General features: G+C 39.7%; 1 protein-coding gene across 6 annotated transcripts in view; it reads left to right on the forward strand.

Annotated features, from left to right (window-relative positions):
• Aph1b (aph-1 homolog B, gamma-secretase subunit) overlaps nucleotides 1–18,255 on the forward strand; it is a 121,152-nt gene that overhangs the window by 15,286 nt on the left and 87,611 nt on the right. For 5 of the 6 annotated variants that reach the window (XR_783677.3, XM_010641201.3, XM_010641199.3 and 2 more), the window contains exon 5: nucleotides 4,092–4,219. Coding sequence is in view for 5 of the 6 variants with exons in the window: in XM_010641201.3 (XP_010639503.1) it covers nucleotides 4,092–4,219 (128 nt within the window). In the remaining variant the exon portion in view is untranslated. Of the gene's footprint in view, nucleotides 1–4,091; nucleotides 4,220–11,408; nucleotides 14,740–18,255 lie in introns of those variants that run through there. The other variant, XM_010641200.2, reaches the window with a different exon arrangement.

The following is an 18,255-nucleotide window of genomic DNA, read 5'->3' on the forward strand; positions in this document are numbered from 1 at the left end:
TGTCCACAGCCTATCTCTAGGAAGCTAAGGCCAAATTTTGGCTGTTGCTGCTGGGCAGTGGTAGCCCCATTACTTAGAGATACCCTGGTATGGTAGTGGTGATGGGGCAGGTGACAGCAATTTTCTGCTGTCTGAGGAATCCAGTATTAGCACTAATTGTTGCCTTCCAACCTTGTTTTCATAAGGACAGAAAACTAGATGCCAGGAGTGAGAGAGAAAAGGACACGTGTTACCTCTTAAAGGTAACAAAAAACATTTTGCTTAAATGTACATTAGAGTGAAACATTGTCTGCCAAGAGAATTTGACTTAGAAGATTATCAAAAGAGGAAATCCATTGTCAAACCAGACTGCTGTAGTTGTCATAGAAAGATGTACAATACTTGTTAGAATTGTTTAGCTTTTTGAATATTCCAGAACATTGAAAATTGCAGAAGCTCCTTTTATTAATCTGGGTTATGAACTAATTTTGATATTCTTACAGTTAACTTACAGAAGTTTTTTTCCTCTAAGAAAATTATTAGAACAAAGTAAATTTTAGAGTCATTGAATAACTTTAGGATTTTATATGTAGGAACATGAATTGAGAAAGGTTTATTAATTAAAAAGTAGTGCCCTATGGATGCTATTAGGAAACCTTCATTTCTAGTTGGAATTCCATTTGCTATTAAGTATCAAAAAGGCATGCATGTAGCTATAGCTACTCATATGTGGCAGAATAGTTCAGATGCCCAGGTCTCAATCTTCTTGGAACTCTGATCCATTGTAGAGGGGATAAACAATATATTTCAGTTTTCTGCCATAGCACCTTGTAAGGGCTCATGTTGATCCCCTAAGTCAACCAGAAACTAGTTCTAGCAGTATAAATAAGAGTAAAATAGGAATGTACAATATTTTAGTAAGTGTTTGAGAGACTTCTTTTAGATAATGTATTAGTAAAGTGGTAATTTGCAAAGTGAGGAAAAGTTCTGTAAGACTGTGTTTTGTGCATTGCCATTAGCCCCAGTGCCTAGAACTACCTGTCCCATATTGTGTCCTGAATAAATGTACTTGTTTTGTAGATAATGAAGGAGGAAAGGAGGAGAATAAATGTAAGAGTAGTAAAAAGGAAGAAATCACTTACAACTGTGAAGAATGGTTTTTTTGTTTGTTTGTTTGTTTGTTTTTGAGACAAGGTCTCACTATGTAGTTGAGACTGACCAAGAACTCACTTTGTAGCCCAGGCTGGTCTCGAACTCACAGCGATCCTCCTGCCTTAGCCTCCCGAGTGCTGGGATTACAGGCCTGTGCCACCGCGCCTGGCTAGAAGAATGTATTTTTAATTAATACTCTAGTACCCAGGAAACTTAGATGAAAGTGTAAATTGCTTGCTGCTTTGCTTTGCTTTACTACCTGAGAGTACAGCTTGCTAAGGGTTCTTCCCTTTCATCTTTGAATCTCTAGAACACAGAATGTGGTGGCCATTTATGGTAAAGCTATAGTGTGCCAAGCACTGTTCTTCCTTGCAACAATCCGATGAGGTATTACCCCGTTTTAGAAATAAAGGAAATAGAAGCTCAGAGAGGGCACATAGCTTATCCAGAGCTACCCAGTGGAGGTGGGAGTTCTGACTCAGGATGGTCTGACTCCAAAGATACATACGTATAATACTGAGACCAGATTGTCTGGGTTAGTGATGGCAAGCTTTTTAGAGCTTTCAAACACCCAGCTGCAGCACACGTGCCATAGGTTTGCCATCACTGGCTAGGTGGTCAGTAATTGTGTGTTGAATATACACAAAAATAGAGAAGGGTACCTGTGAGGACAGTCTACTGAGGAGGTGACATTTAAGCTAGATGGGCAACTTAGTAATACCCTGTCTGAAATTTTAGAAAGGTTGGGCTTAATTTAGTTGTAGAGCATTTATGTAGCATACTTGAGGCCCTGGGTTTTATCCCAATTAAAAAAAAAAAAAAGATTTGGATAGGTGAAATGAGGAAGGGTAGATAGGAGGGGTAGAATGTTGAGGCAAAAGTAATGACATGTACAACAGGACAGGGAGAAGGAGGGAGGGAGGGAAGATGGATGAGAATGGCTAAGAGTTCTGGGTTTTGGCCATAAAGGATGTACTTGAAGATTAGCAGAAGAGAGTGTCAAGTTAATTTGCTCTAGATTGTATAAGGCTTTAAATGCTAGTCTGAGATGTCTTGACTTAATTTTGGAGCAAAGTCATTCTGTCAAAGCCTTCTTAGGAAGGACTAAGAAATACTAACTTTGCATTTGGAAGTAAGTCAGGGCCAGTGATGTCTTGAGAATGCTTGCCTGAAGTTTGCAGAATAATGCTTTTTTGGACAAGAACAGACTGAACATCTCACCAGTAAGAGTATTTCCCAACTAGCTGGTCTCTAGGATTTGACCACAGTGGCGTCCTTGGTTCCCCTCAATAGTCATGATAATGCATAGAGAGAAGGGCAAATGTAGGCTGCCAAGCAGATGACCCATTATTGTGGCCTTGCTGTCCCTTCACATTTAGTTGGATCTAGGACTTAAAAAACCTAAGTTCCTATAAGGTATGAACATTTAATGATTAAATAAGTTTTTGCTTTTGTACCAGTTTCTGCCTTGGTCTTTTCTGATGTAGAGAAGATTCAAGACCCTCAATTCCTGGGCATCTTCATTGGTCTCAACTCCACACCACTACCAGGAATGTATCTCCAGGGGGACCTTTCCTTTCCAGAATCATCAGTGGGACTAAAATACACCCTTTTGTTTAGTATGCCTTGGCCTGAAGGTTTTAAAAGCTGTTCATTTGCTTCTCTGTTAAATTTTAAGTACCAGGGATCAAATTCTGGTCCCTGCTCTTGCAAGGCAGGCAGTGGAACCACTGAGCTGAATCCCTGGCCCTGCAGTACTTTTTTTTTTTTTTTTCATTCAGTATTAGATTGTGCAGATCATTTATAGTGTGGGTCATCTGTAGTAGTTCATGGCATGAATATACCATGTTTTATTTTTCCATTCTGGCAATAATGGACATTTTTTAGTTATACAGAGTGCTGATATAAATATTCTGGTATACATCTCCTTGTACACATTTCTAAGATTTTCTCTAGAGGCAGTGCTTCTGGACCATGCACCACAGTCTCCTGGAAGGCTATTTAAACTGGGATTTCTAGGTCCCACCAATAGTTTTTCTGATTCAGGTGTCAAATGAGTCCCAGTGATTTGTATTTCTTTCACACTCTTGGGCTCTGATCAACTTTTGATTTGAGAACCAACTATTTCAGAGTATAGGTCTAGCTTGGAATTGTTAGAGTGGAATAGAGAGTGCAAAAATTTTACTTTATTGGTAAGGCTAGATTCTTTTCCTGCCAGAGAACTGCCAGACTTAGATTTTTCCTGTTTCATGGGTGTTAATGATCTCATTATATGGTTGGAAAGTAATACTAAATACTTTTTTTTCTCATATTAAAACTTGTAAAGTTTATGGAACTTGCCCATTTAAAGAATGTTATCCAGGATACAGATGCATACACACACACACACACACATACACACACACACACACACACACACACACACAATTACACATTAAAACCTATAGGCATTGATCAAATTCAGTGCCAGTTGCTTAAGAATTTTACATAATTATAATGATTTTTAATATTGTTTTATTCTTCCTTTGGTCTTTAAAAAAATGTTCCAAAGAAAAATGCCACTTTCATAAAGAGACTTGTTTCAACATAAGATATCTTCTTAGTTGGAAGTCTTTCTCAAATAGGGCCAAAGGCTAATTGGGGAAAAGCTGGTTAGATTTCACAGTAATCTTGTTGTATTTGTCAGGGAAACCACTTGAAAGTCAGGTCCAAGTTGATTTTTTTTGTTGAACAGGTTCATATTCTAGGGGAAAAGCTGCTGCAGAGGCTGACCTATCCCTCAGAAGCACTGCTTCACAGGTTACTATTAGTGCATTTGTCAAGGTCCTGTTTCTGTCACATGTGGTCAGACTCAGTGCAGTAGGGGGAGCCCAAGGGCCCTCAGATAGTGACAGGGTGTTGAGTAGGCTTTGGTGACTGTTACGTGTAGGACTGGACACTAATGGTTGACTGTCTTTCAGCTTTCATGACGCTGGTTGTCATACTGCTGCACGTGTTCTGGGGCATAGTATTTTTTGATGCCTGTGAGAAGAAGAAGTGGTATGTCCTCCTCATTGTTCTCCTAACCCATCTGCTGGTGTCTGCCCAGGTGAGTGTTGCTGCTATACTCACACTGAGTTTTGGAACTCAAGTCTGTGTCTCAGATGGTATCTTCCATTGCAAATGGAGCACATGGAAAATCAGGAAAGTGGGCTGGGGTTTTAGCTCAGTGGCTCAGTGTTTGCCTTGCAAACACAAGGTCCTGAGTTTGATCCCTAGTACTGAAAATCAGCAAATCAGTCAGTCAAGCAGGAAAGTGAGAAAAGTCATTAAGTGAATGAATTAGTTATTGAAGTTTTATTATAAAAGGACAACCACAAATTTTTGTGGGTCTCATTAAATATTTTTTTTCCATGTGTATTTCCTTTAAGAGATACAGTTAAACTTGAAAAAATTGTGCTTATGTTTGGAAGCACATCTGGAGCAATTTCTATGTCATTATAAATCCCTTAACATAAAAAATTTTGATATCCTTATATCATCACATAGAAATTATTACAATGTTTTAATTACTGGTTAATCCCTTCTGGTTTGTTTGGTTTTTTTTGGGGGGACGGTTATTGGGAAGCTGTCTTTAATAATTTAACTGGTTGGGCCAGGGATTTAGTTCAGTGGGGCCGCCACCTGCCTCGCAAGTGCAAGGTCCTAACTTTGATCCCCGATACCAAATAATAAAAATAATAATAATAACTGATTATTCACTTCTGTTTTTTTGGTTTTTATAAAGCTGTCGTGACCATCTCAATGCATGAAGCTTTTTCCATATATTGTTTAGGTTCAAGGGTGTGGAGTTATGAAATCAAATGCCATGAATATTTTTAAAGTACTTGATCGAGATTGCAAAAGTACACCCCATAAGTGTTATACCATTTTTACACATTTTTATCAATAACAGAAGTGCCAACATCACTTCTTCCTCATTCACATGTTAATTATAATGCCAGTTTTCAAAACAAGCTTAAAAATACTTTATTTATTTTCTCATTGAGTTTATTGGTACATTTTAGGTATACAGTACAATTGCATTCATCATTGGGATCTTGTACCTTTACATGACAGGTCTTGGTTCTCATTTTTACCCCTTATCCCTACCTTCCCTTGATTTATTTTTAAAGTACTATGTAATGTATTGGGTTTGACTTTTATTGAAAATTAATCATATAGTTACATCAGAATCATTTATATCAGAGTGACCTCTGCCACTTCCTTCTCTAGAGCTTTTTCACTTGTTGCCTTAAGTGTTATAAAGGTTCTTCCTGATGACACCTGCCTCCTGCTTCTCTTTTCTCCATCTGTTTACCCTTATCAGGTTTTCTTAAATTGGGCTCCTTGCCCCTCTACTCCCTCTAAAATAACATCTTACTTCCCCTCATACACCTAAAACCTTTTAGCATGTGACAGCAACTATATAAAGCCAAATCTTCGTGGAAAGACAGGAAGGAGTGTACCTTAGATATTAACAGCATTTATCTCTGAGTGTTGGGATTGTCAATTCTTTCATTGTTTGTAGTTATTATCATTTTCCAAATTTTCTACAACATAGTACTCTTATACTTTGAAAGGAAGTTGCAAGATAAAGCAAATCTTCTTATGAATCTAATTGGCTTATTTGTTCATTTAACAAACACGTTAAGTGTCTTCCACATTGCAGGCACTGTTCTGGGTAAACAAAACAAAGATCAAAAGCCCAAGGTCCCGAGTTTGATCCCCAATGCAAAAAAAAAAAAAAAAAAACCAAACCAAAACAAAACAAAAAAAAACCCCCAAAAATATCCCCCTTTATAATCTAGTGGGAAGAAACAAGCAAAAAACAATCTACATAATAAATGAATTATACAGTATGTTAGAAGGTGATCGGTGCTATAGAAAAAGGAAAAGTGTAATTTTTAAAGCTAAGGGATTGTGTGTATGGTCATGTGTGTTCACATTTCTTAGGTGGTAAGGGTAGGCTTTATTGTGACAGTGACATGTGAGCAAAAAAGTCAAATTGAGGGAGGGGGTTGGAGAAGTGGCATCTGGAGAGAGAACATCTGGGCTGAACAGCCATGTGATGGCATGTTTGTTGAAGCCAGGTGGCCAGAGCAGAGTGAGCAAGGGGGAGAATAGGAGGAGACACTGTCAAGAGAGTTGATGGTGGAAGGGAAATAGGAGGTTAGAAGTGAGATTTACATAATGTAAGACTCGAACCTTTACTCTCATTGAAATGAATTGTTGAGTGTTGAAAAAAGACATGATCTGACTCACCCTGTAAGGATCATTTTGCCATGTTGAGAGTAGACTAGAGAAAGGAGGGGCAGTGAGGACTTGGATGACAGAGCAGTGCAAAAAAGAGAAATGATCAGATTCAGGATGTATTTTCAAAAGTGGAGCCAACAGTTTTTCCTGATGAAGTGGATAAAGCATGTGAGAGGAAGAAAAGGAGTCAGGATATCTCCAGGATTTGGGCCCCAACAGTTGAAAGGAGGGAGTTGGCCATCTTCTGAGAGGGGAAGCTGTTTGGGGCCCATTGCTTCGCAGGTACCTATTGGACAACCAAGTGCAGATGTCAGGTAAGCAGATAGATGAAAAGTGTAGAGTTTGGGAGAGACATTTAGGGTAAAAAAGATGATTACGAGGAATTGGTGTAAACAGATAAGAGAAGATGCTTGCACTCCAGCATTGAGATTGAGGAAAAGCAGAGGAGTTGGCAAAGAAGGTAGAGAGGTAGGGAAGCATCCTGGAGACCCCAGAGAGCTGAGAGTCCGAAACCCATGATTACACTTGGGCTTCTCTGCCAAGCCTCCTGTCAGTCTTGCTGGTGCAAAACTTACCTCCAGCTCCTCTCCACAACTCAGATATATTCTGTCTAAACTGATGCAGTGCATTACATAACTGGTATGTCTGTCCCTGCTGATTATGGACAATAACGAGTCTTCTAACCCGGAGCGGTTTCAGAAACTGTTCATTCTTTATGAAGATTGCTGGAAAAGTTGCATGTTCCAGGCTCAGCACTATCATGAAACTATTTTCATTGCTCTATCATAACACTGTTCTTGGCTGGCATTATTTTAATACAGTTTTTTCATCTCTTTCTTCAACTACAATTTGATCATCAAGGATGGAATCTTATTTTGTCAGTCTTTTGTCCTCAATCCTTGGCACATAGTAGACTAATGTTGACTGAGTATCAAATGGTTGCTTTTATTCTGTTTATTGACTTAAAAAAACAGGAAGTTTGAAAGATTATTTCTCGAAAAAAATTTTTTTCTAGTATCAGGAATTGAACCCAGGACCTTGCATTTGCCAGGCAGGTGCAGCTTCACTGAGCTGCATCCCCAGCACTGTTTCTCAGAAGGTTATCAATAGATATCTGTCAGTGGCAGATCTCAGAGAATGAGTATTTGAGCAGTTGTGTTATTTAAATTTATATACAAACAGTACACAAATAAGTGTATATCTTGGTGAATTTTCGCAGTGAACACACCTGTGTAACTAGCACCTAGATGAAAATTTAAATGTCACGGACCTTCAGGAGCCTCTTTTTACCTTCCTCTAAGGGTTCATACGATAATGACTCATAGCACTACATCTAGGCTTTGCCTTTCGGTATTTCATGTAAAAGGAACCATACAATCTTTGTTCTTGTATTTGGCGTCTTTGGGTCAGCATTATGTTTGGGAGAGTCATCATTTTCTAACTACAGATTGCTCATTCACTGCAGTACAGCATTCTGTGTGTATAATGTAGCAGAGAACTATTTATGATGTTTCCAATTTTCACCTATGAAGAATATTGCTATGGACATTTGAGCATGTGTTTCTTGGTGAACATGTGTACATATTTCTGTTTGATATATGCCTAAGAGTAGACTTGCTGGGGCCTGGGCTGTACAGGTGTTGGCTGTTAATACCCATCACTTTTTTCAGGGTAGTTATATGAACTTATATTCTCACCATATATGAGCTGCCATTGTCCGTCTCCTCACCAATACTCGGTGTCCTTTTTTATCTTGCTGGAAATGTAGTTAAATTATGTTAAACTTTTAATTTGTATTTTCCTGCTGATTAGCAAGGTTCAGCATATCTTCTTATATTCACTGGCCATTTGGGAAGTGCCTATTCAGATCTTTTGATTACCTTCTAGGTTGTTTTTTTCTGTTTTAGTCTTAGGAGTTCTTTGTATTTTCTACAACACAATCCTTTGTCAGGTGTATGTATGACAAAAACTTTTGTTTTTACTTTCTTTTAATTTTGCAGTATTTTGATGAATAAAAATTTTTCATCTTAATAGTCTAATTGATCATTGTTTTCATTTAATATTAGCCTAGCTGAATTTCAGCTTTTAAATTTTTTAAATTTGTGTATTCTGATGTTCTAGAACAATCATGTATTTTTATAACTGTTGAAAAGATAAAAATGTTTTAAGAAAATAAATAATGTGAAACAGTTTAGCATTCTGCAGTGTCAATTAAAATGTAGTAGACTTGAATATAAAATTATTCCAAAAAAGAATCCAGGAGGCTGGGCATGGTGGCTCATGCCTGTAATCCCAGCGCTTGAGAGACTGAAGCAGGAGGATCATCAGTATGAGTTTGAGGCCAGCCTGAACTGCATAGCAAGACCCTGTCTCAAAACAAAACAAAACAAAACAAAACTACCCTCAAGAAATGCTCAGTGCCTGCCATGCCCACAGATGCCTCTTGAGAAAAGCATTCTTTCTACATAAAGTGCTACCTGCAGAATCAGCTCTTGGCCAGAGCTAATGGGTCAGCATCAGTGCCTTAGCCAGGGGCATATATATGTAGAGTGAAGGTGAGGACAGGGAGACGCCTTGGGGACACTTTAAAACACTTGTTTTAAAGATACATGGTAACAACTGACCCAATCAGACCTTCCTCTTTGTTGCATGTATATGGTAGGGCTAGATGGGCTATGTTCCCTGCCTCCTGGTTCAGGAGAGGAAGTATCTCCCTCCTGTCAATGGCCAGTCCCTCCTCAGACTCTAGCCCTAGTCCCTCTTCCTTACTTGAAGACCTCCCTCATGTAGTTGTGCCCCCTGGACTACACCTCTTCGGCAGCACACAGGTGTATCTTAAATAAAGCTCTGCTACTTGCTGCCTTTCCCCTTTCCTGCCACTCTTGGTTTCTTATCACAGCAAAACTTCCCAGAGTAATTTCCATAGAGTCTCTACTTCCTGATCCTTCAGACTTCCAGCCCAGGATGGCTCCTGCTCATCCAACCTAAAACCTGACTTTTCAAGGTCCAAAAGGACCTCCATTTGTCCCAATCTAATGGATATCTGAGCAGCCTTTAAGAAGAGATGACTCCCCACTCCTTTCCCTCTTTTGATGCTGCCTAGGTTTTCTTTTGCTTCACTGCGCCTTCTCAGACACTTTTGCTGGCTGTTACTCTTCCAAGTAATTTATAAATGTTAAAATGTCTCAGGATTTGGTCTTGAATTCTCTTTTCTCATCTTTCTATAATAGCTCCCTAGGTAATCACCTTCCTGGGCATGGCTCTGGGTTCTGCCTGTACGCTATGCTTCTGCACTCCTTTTTCTGGCCCAGGCCTCTCCTGTGAGTCCTGTGCTGATATATAGTTATTTATGTGACATCTGCCTTTTGAACTCCCACAGCATGGTACCTTCTGGACTAAATTTAGTACCTTCTGGACTAAATTATCATTCCAAGCTTTCTTTCCCCAGCTCTGTTAAGCTCAGTCTTCCTTAAGTCTTGGTCATCTCTTTAAATGTTACCACTATTTATGAAAGCCAGAATTATCAGCATCAATCTCAGATGTTTCCTGTCCTTCACACGCCATCCATCAGCCTAATTCAAGTTACCACCACCACTGCCTGGTCCTAGTCACCATTCTGTATGCTCCTCATCCAGCGCAGTATCTTCCTAACCAGTCTCCCTAGTTCATTATACCTTCCTTTCATCCATTCTCTGCAGTTTTAAAAATCTAAAGACATTCGAGTCTCCAACCTAAAACCCTTCTGTGACTCTCCATTGCACTAAGGATAAAAATCCATGCTCCTTAGTAACACCCACCATAGTTGGCCCTGCCTTCCCCTCTGGCCTCATTTCCTCTGCTGCTCCCTCCATTCTTGTTTTGTTTTGTTTTGTTTTTTTGACAGTGTCTCATTAGTTGGCCCTGCCTTCCCCTCTGGCCTCATTTCCTCTGCTGCTCCCTCCATTCTTGTTTTGTTTTGTTTTGTTTTTTTGAGACAGTGTCTCACTGTGTAGTTGAGACTGACCTGGAACTCACTGTGTAGCCCAGGCTGGTCTCTAACTCACAGCGATCCTCCTGACTCAGCCTCCCAAGTGCTGGGATTACAGGCATGCGCCACCATGCTGGGCTGCTCCCTCCTTCTTAAATATCATGAATACTGGGTCTTTATCCACCTCTTTGCTCCTACATCTGGTTCCTTCCGTTGGCCTACCCATAATTAACTCCCTACTCCTCCTGTATGTCTCAGTTTAAATGCCACTTTCTTGGGCCTTCCTTGAGCATCTAAATCGATTACTTTATTCTTCTATGTCCTGGCATCATCACAGTTATCATTTTTCTGTCCTAGCATCCCTTACAATGTAAAATAATTTCTTCATCATCTCCCTTCCCTTGTAAGCATATATTAGGGTAGAGACTGTTGTCTTCTCTAATACATGAGATGGTACCATTTGGCACCCTAGCAGTATTTTTGTTTGTTTTGCTGCTGGGAACCAAACCTAGAGCCTTGCACATGTTATGCATGTACTCTGTCACTAAGCTACACCACTTAGTGGTGTTTTTTAAAAAAATGAATATGCTTTTGGAATCCCTAACAATTGCACAGATTAAAGAAGAGACTCTATTCCCTCACATTCCTTTGAAGACTAGGGATTCATAACACTAAATGAATCTGGACTTGTCTCATTTTCTTACAGATTCCAAAAGCCAGTTTAGTTGGTACAGACATGAATATAAACCAGAGCCAGTTTGTACATGTCTTCTGTTAAGCATTGCATTAGGTTCTAGTTAATGATTATCTTTTAGATTTGTCATTTGAATCCAGCAAAACATCAGACCTACAGACCAGTGTCTTTTGGCAAGGTTCGTTCGACATGCCTTTGTGGATCCTTACTGCATTGCATGCATCATATGTTTGGTTACAGTCCAGCTATGGAAAATATTTCATATTTTTCTCTGTCTTTAGTTATTCTGCATGTTTACTAAGCTTGTGTTATTACCCAAGCTGATTTATTTTTCCTTTGCAGACCTTCCTAAATCCTCATTATGGAATAAATCTGGTGTCAGCATATATAATCATGGTGGTCATGGGCATCTGGGCATTTTTTGTTGCTGGAGGCAGCTGCCGAAGCCTGAAACTATGTCTGCTCTGCCAAGACAAGGATTTTCTTCTTTACAACCAGCGCTCCAGATAACCTCCAACAATCAGCACCTCCCAAACAACAGGCTGCATCTTTAGAGGAAGCACAACTGTGCCTTTTTCTAAAACAAAAAACAAAAATCTCCTTTCTTTTCTGGTGGAATTTAGAAAAGCAAAACTACATAGGAATTTCATTTACATGGATTTTAAGCAACAGGTCTCTGAAAGGGATGCATCTAGTAGTCGGCATCTTGGTTGCACATGAGAGTCACCTGGGGTTCCAAAAAGAATTCTTTTTCTGGGCTCCTCACTCCATAACTAGCCTGAACATTGGGTAATTTTTGAAAGTTTCAAGGTGATTGCGATGTGGAGCCACTGGAGTAAAAATGGGAACTTTCTGAGAACACTCTTAAGTGGATGAGAGTCTGGTGTTTGGCTCCTAACTCAACTTGTGCTAAGCAGGTAAACGTCTCAATGTCACATCCTAGTTAGCCCTTGTCTTTATATTCTGAGGCCACAGAAGCCTAAAGAGCTGTCACCTCTGTGGACTGTTTCCATGGACTTCACTAGGACCATTTCAGAGAAACATGGTGGGTTGTGCTTCTCAATGCAATAATAAATTACACTGACTTATATGATAATTTAGCCAAAGTAAGATTTGATTCATAAGTTATATTTTCCAAAGTTCTTCCATCTTAGGTTTTGCTTTTTGAGGCGTTACATTATTTTTTTAGTATAAATTCAGTTTATTTTTTGACTTTCTTGGGAAAGTATAAAATCAAGAATTGTTGTGCAAAGTCTTGAGTCTTTCTTCATCTTAAAGCTACAGTGCTTCCCATCTGAGCACTAGGTGCTGGGCTGGGTGAGGTGAAGCCCATTGTTTTACCTGTGAGCAGCTTGTTAGGGAGCTGAGACATGTGCCCTGGTTCAGGCTTCACTCTAAGCATGAGGAAAACACACCAGAGGGTGATGTTCAGACCCTTTTCATTTGCTCCTATGTTGTTGAGTAGCACTTTCACCCGAATGGTATTGCATCATGCTGTCACCTAACCCTTAATAATCTTTAGATCTACTGGTAGTAGGTATATCTGGGTTTTGGTAGTATTCATTCAACATTCCCTTTATAAAAATATTCAAGGTGTTTGTTCAGCTTCTAGAAAATCATTTTTGTTTCCTTTATAAAGAGGATTTGCTAATGAATGAGTTTATTAACTGGAAATTGTTCCCAGGTAATGTCTTTGGGGAGCTGGTAGTGTGAAATTGACATTATCATCTATACATTAAGGTGATACCCATATGTGTAGTAGAACACCAAAAAGAAATAGAGCCAGCAGTGAGTGCTCAGAAATAGCGTGAGAGGTGGATGAGTTTGACAAGACTATGACAGGGAGGAAGGATGGGGATATTTGAAACAGAAGTGCAGCCAGTTTTGAGCTAACCGTGTGTCACTGCAGAGGTCAGAACCTTGCATGTGAACTAGATTTTTATTAATAAAACCTCCTTATGTTTGAAATATTAGGATATCTCAATCCAGAGATTCAAGAGGAGTAGGTCTTTTAACAAAGCTGTAAATAGTCTGATAAGCAGTTGTAATTCCCATAAAGATTACTTCAGCACTAATACCAGCACTTCTACTGGAGCTTGTAGTTTTCCAGCTTTATGCAAGATTTTCCTTGGACTAGAAGAGTCAAGGACATAAAGACTGAACAGAGAAACTTCGTGTGCAGAGTCAAGAGAGATAAGAGGCCCATAGAAGTGGGATTCAGTCTTAGCAGAACATGATATTCTTGGGTGAATAGAGTAAGAAAAACATATAGTTGGTTATTATATTGATTTATAAATCTCTCAAGTAGATACTCTGACAAAATATTTGCCAATCTGTATAGAAAATCTGAAAACTCAGTTACACTTGAACTCTGAGCAAGTTCCCTGTATACTAATAGCTTAACATTAAATAGCTGGCATAGTATATAATCTCATTTAATCAAACCCCAGATGAGAAGGAAATTTTCCTTGGTGAGACTGTTATCTTAGTTCAGGAAATTGTTTAATAATACTAGTTACCTATAGTAAGAGAATGCTGTAACCCTAATTTCTCTTAGAATGTATCACCATAGTTGGCCCAGCCAACTTTGCAAATAACTTGCTTTGCCTTCTGCAGAGAAAGCCTAAAAGGAAGGTATAATTTTCTTTTGTCATTATATTTATATTGAAGTGCTGTGTGTTTTGTTATGTTGTTTTATTTTGTTTTATTGGGGATTTTTTGCATTTGTTATCTGTAGGGAGCTTTTCTCTGAGCCCTAATAGAGAGGATAAGTAGGAGGATAGGTATGTTCTCCTCACTGGATTTTCTCAGTTTGGAAGGAAATGTGGACATAGTTGAAGGTTGACCTTAGAGTTGTGACTGTTGTTGCAGTGCTTGGATATGATGCCGTGTGAATAATAATTGTGTTGCTCTCTAATATAAGATGTATTTATATTTAATTCATTGAATTACTCATCATAACTGGAAATGTCTTGTTACCTCAATCCTGGACTGTCTAACTGACAGTGTGGTGGCAACAGCCTCTTTTAGAGCATATTGATAAAAACATGGCTGAAAGAAAGTAATGATATCTGAAGACTATGTAGAAAATGGCATTTGTTCCCAGTGTTTGTCCTCTTTTCAAGTACATTTCAGTGTGTGCTGAGCATGGCAGATTCTGCACCAGAAGTGCTAGGTGATGTATCCATACAGTGGATGCAACATAAGTAGTTGTGGCAGAAGCTTCTGCCCCTGATACTGTTCCCAGTCACTTCAGTCAGCATGGGCCACCTGCTGGGTTTCAGGGAGCCTGTGGGGGCATCACCGACCAGCTTCCTGAAAAGAGCTCTTTGAGAACTGGCTCTTCATTAGCTAAGTTTCTTCCAGGCCCCGCTATTCTGAACTGCTGCAGGTAGACAAGGTAGATGTCACGCCAGACTTTTTAAAAATGCTTTGCTTATAGCATTTTATTTATAATTCTGATATTTATATTTCTCATTTAATAAGGGGCTTTATCTTAGTAAAGTATAGTGTTTAAGAGAGATGTCTGTATGTAAAACATGCAAAATTGTATATGTTGTGCCATTATGCCCTATATCCTTGCGGTGTCACATATCACATCTAACACACAGTACAATGGGCTTCTTCCAGACCTGTATTTTTCAGTGAGCAATAAAAAGATCGTTTGACACTATTCATTTCCCATGTGTATCCTTCAGTACTTGTTGCGACAATTTTTGTCTCTTTTAAAACTTGCCTGTACATTCTGTTATGACTCACAGCTCAGAGGCATTTTTCAAAGAGAAATTGTTTCCTACTTTAAAATTCATAAAGCCTATTTCATGTCTGTGTGTTCAGAAACAGTTTGGTACAATGAAATTCTTTGAGATTTCTTTGGGGGGGGCGGGATTCCCAGGGTTCGAACTGGAGTCCTTCTGCTTTTGAAGCAGGCGGTGGAACCACTGAGCTAAATCCTTGGCCCTTTTTGAGATTTTTAAACCAAGCAGAGAAAATTCCTCCAAAATCCTAAAACCTCACTTTGAAAAACCTTCTGAGTAATGGTAAAACAGTGAATTTATAAAACATCACAACAGTGACTGGAGATAGAGTCAGCTTACCTTCCAGCCTGTAGAGTCCTTGTGTTTTTCTTCCTCTTTATGAGGAGACCATGCAACTAAGGTCAAGTTTGGCCTTGGCCATGAGACTGGATATGTGCGGACTTGTGATGACCTGTCACTCAAGCCCGTGTGTTGGCAGGTTACTGCAGTTTGAAATGAGGCTGTGCTAGGTTCCTGTTGCTATATTACTGGATGATACCAGTCCAGGGTCTAAAGGCTCTGTGCTTCTCACTTACAAGCCCAAGAAGAGGCACACACACATTCCTCAAGTGTCAGCCAAGATTTATGTAGTTTCATTGTCCCTTCCACATTGAAACTGTAGCTGTCATTTAATTGCTATTCACTTGACATTTAGTTGGCGTGGAGATTGCCCTGTGATCAGCCTCAACATGTAAGAAACCTCCACTTGAAAGAAGTATATATTTTACCTCACTGAAAGTGCAGAACTAAGAACCACTCAGTTGGTTATGGTCCCAGTTTAAGTAGAAGAACCGGGGATTTGACATATTCTAAAGATGACCATAATAAGTATGATCCCCAGGCAGGGGCTATAAGGCTCAATTATCTGTAGTTGGTACTTGTTGCTTAAGGGTGCACCACTGTAAATCCTGCTTTTACTTGGTAGTAAAACTACACGTGCAGAACCAAAGATGGAATTTATAGTGCTTACATTCGGCTTACCATGAGCAGAACACTTAGAAAGATGGAAAAGAACAGGATGGTAGGGATCCTTGTCCTTGAGAAACATAAATAACTAACTTCACAGATTAAAATACCCAAGTATTATAATAGCTTTGCTGTTTGCTGAGACACAGTATCTGACACCAACATCTTAAAAGATGGTTTCAGAGGGTTCAGTTCATGGTCAGCTAGCTCCAAGGTAGAAATAGCAGGGTGGAGGGGCTAGAGGAAAGCTGTCCATCTGGTGGCAGCCAGGAAGCAGAGAAGGAAGGGAGGACAAGAATATACCCTTCCAGGTCGTACTCTCAGTTACCCACTCCCTCTGACCAGGTCCTGAGTCTCAGCACATGAGATTTTTGAAGAATATTTTAGATCTAAACCATAACAAGTATTACTTAAAAGCAACTGTAAAATTAACTGTAAATAATGAATAACAGACCTGCTTGAGTTGTATGAGATGATGCTTCAAATTTTAGGTGTGGATGAAAGCATCTGGGAGATGGATATAGATCAAAAAGAAAAGATGATGCCTGAGAACTGAGCCCTGGGGCACTCCATGTAAGGGCTTGGAGGGGGAAGGAGTGGCCAGTGCAGAATAAAACAACAACAAGGAGTGCAGTGAGCCGGGAGTGAAGGAGCGAAATGCTGTGAATAAGGAGTAAGAAGAAAGAGAATTGATTACTGTGTTGAGACAGAACTTGCTGGTGACCTTGATAAAAGCAATGTGAATGTAGAGATAAGGTGAACACCTAAATGGAGTGGATGGCAGGGAATTGGGAGATAAGCAAATAGAGAGTGTCTTAACTTTGGAGCACAGGTATTGCAGAGGAATGCAGAAATAGCCAGAGGAGGATGTGGGGCAAGGGAGGGTGTCCGTCCCCCCCTCCCCCCTCCCTTTCTTTCTTTCCATGTAGCATGGACTGTAAATGCATGTTTGGGAACGTGTTACGATATGATGGATATGATTCAGTAGGGAAGAATTGGTGCCCGAGAGAGAATAGTTACTAAAGCAGAGTCCTTGAGGAGGGAATAGAGAGGAAAAGTTTAGCACTGAATGCGTACATAGGTAAAAAATGTTCAAAATCAATGAATTTGAGCTTCCATTTAAGAAATTAAAAAACTAAAGCTAAAGTTGGCAGAAAAAGGAAATGATAAAACATAAATCAGAGAAATAGTAAATAGAGAAAATGAAAATAGCTGCTTTTTTGAGAAAATCCGTAACATAAAAGCTGGTCAGATTGATAAGGAAAAAAGAAAGGACTAATGAGAAATGAGAGGAAGAAAAAACGTACTAATAGAAATGAGAAGAAAAATGTTGCTATATGTCCTGTATTATTAAATAAAAGGGACTACTATGTACAATTTAATGCTTAAAACTTACATGAAACAAATTTCTTTAAAAAAAAAAAACAACTTATGCAGTGCATGGTGATGCATACCAACTATTCAGGGGCTGGAATTTAGCTCAGCGGTTCTGCCACCTGCCTCGCATGCACAAGGACCCAAGTTCGATCCCCAGGACCAAAACAAACAAACAAACAACGAATTTGAGAGGCTGAGGATCTCGAGTTGAAAGACAGCCTGGACAACCTAACAAGACTCCAAAAAATTGAAAGGGGCTTGGGATATAGTGCAGAGGTAAAGTACTAGTCTAGCATGCTGCAGGCCTTGGATTAAATCCCCAGTACCACAAACAAAAACCCTGCAACATGCACTCAGAGAATCTGAATACTCCTAAGTCCTTTGACTTTTTTTCTCTGTCCACGTGCTTTGTAATTAATTGAAAGCTGGATGTTGCCTATCACTAAGCTTTCTGTTAAACTGGGTGGGAATTGGGCTGCATCGAATGTTACCACAGCTGTACATGCAGAGGGCTCACGTTCCCGTAGTGGCCTCGTTTGGTCTCGCCTATGGACTCAGGGCTCCCCAAGGTGCACCTTCTCGGAGAAGCTGCATCTTGAAGCATCCTCTACTGCAATCCTCTGTTATGTTCTGGAGTAATGTTGGTGGGGCAGTGAGATGTGGGGGACAGAACATGTTCCATAATCTTAAATCTCAGTTTTCCAGAGAGCTTTCACCCCCAAGCTAAGTCTCTGGTACCTTTCCCCCTGTTCAGATGAGAAAGACTGGAAGAGGCTGGAGAGAGATGTTGTTGCCCCGTGTGGGATGCGGCTCTGGCAAAGTATTTTTCCTTGGCATGTAGCCTTTGTTATGTAGAGCACTCTGATATGTTTGAAAATGATGGCATTTTCTCACTCTGAGGCTAGTGTACCCTGAGACTCTAGCAATTTCTAAAAATTAGTATTTAAGTGTCCCAACTAGTTTATGGCGCCAACACTTCATTTCCAGGTAACCAGTGTCAGCTGTGGCTTACTTTCCTTCTCTACTTCCCCCCTTTTTCTTCCCTCCCT

Source organism: Fukomys damarensis, unplaced genomic scaffold, assembly GCF_012274545.1.
Source record: "Fukomys damarensis isolate Sample0158 unplaced genomic scaffold, DMR_v1.0_HiC HiC_scaffold_25, whole genome shotgun sequence".
NCBI classification, from domain to species: Eukaryota; Metazoa; Chordata; class Mammalia; order Rodentia; family Bathyergidae; genus Fukomys; species Fukomys damarensis.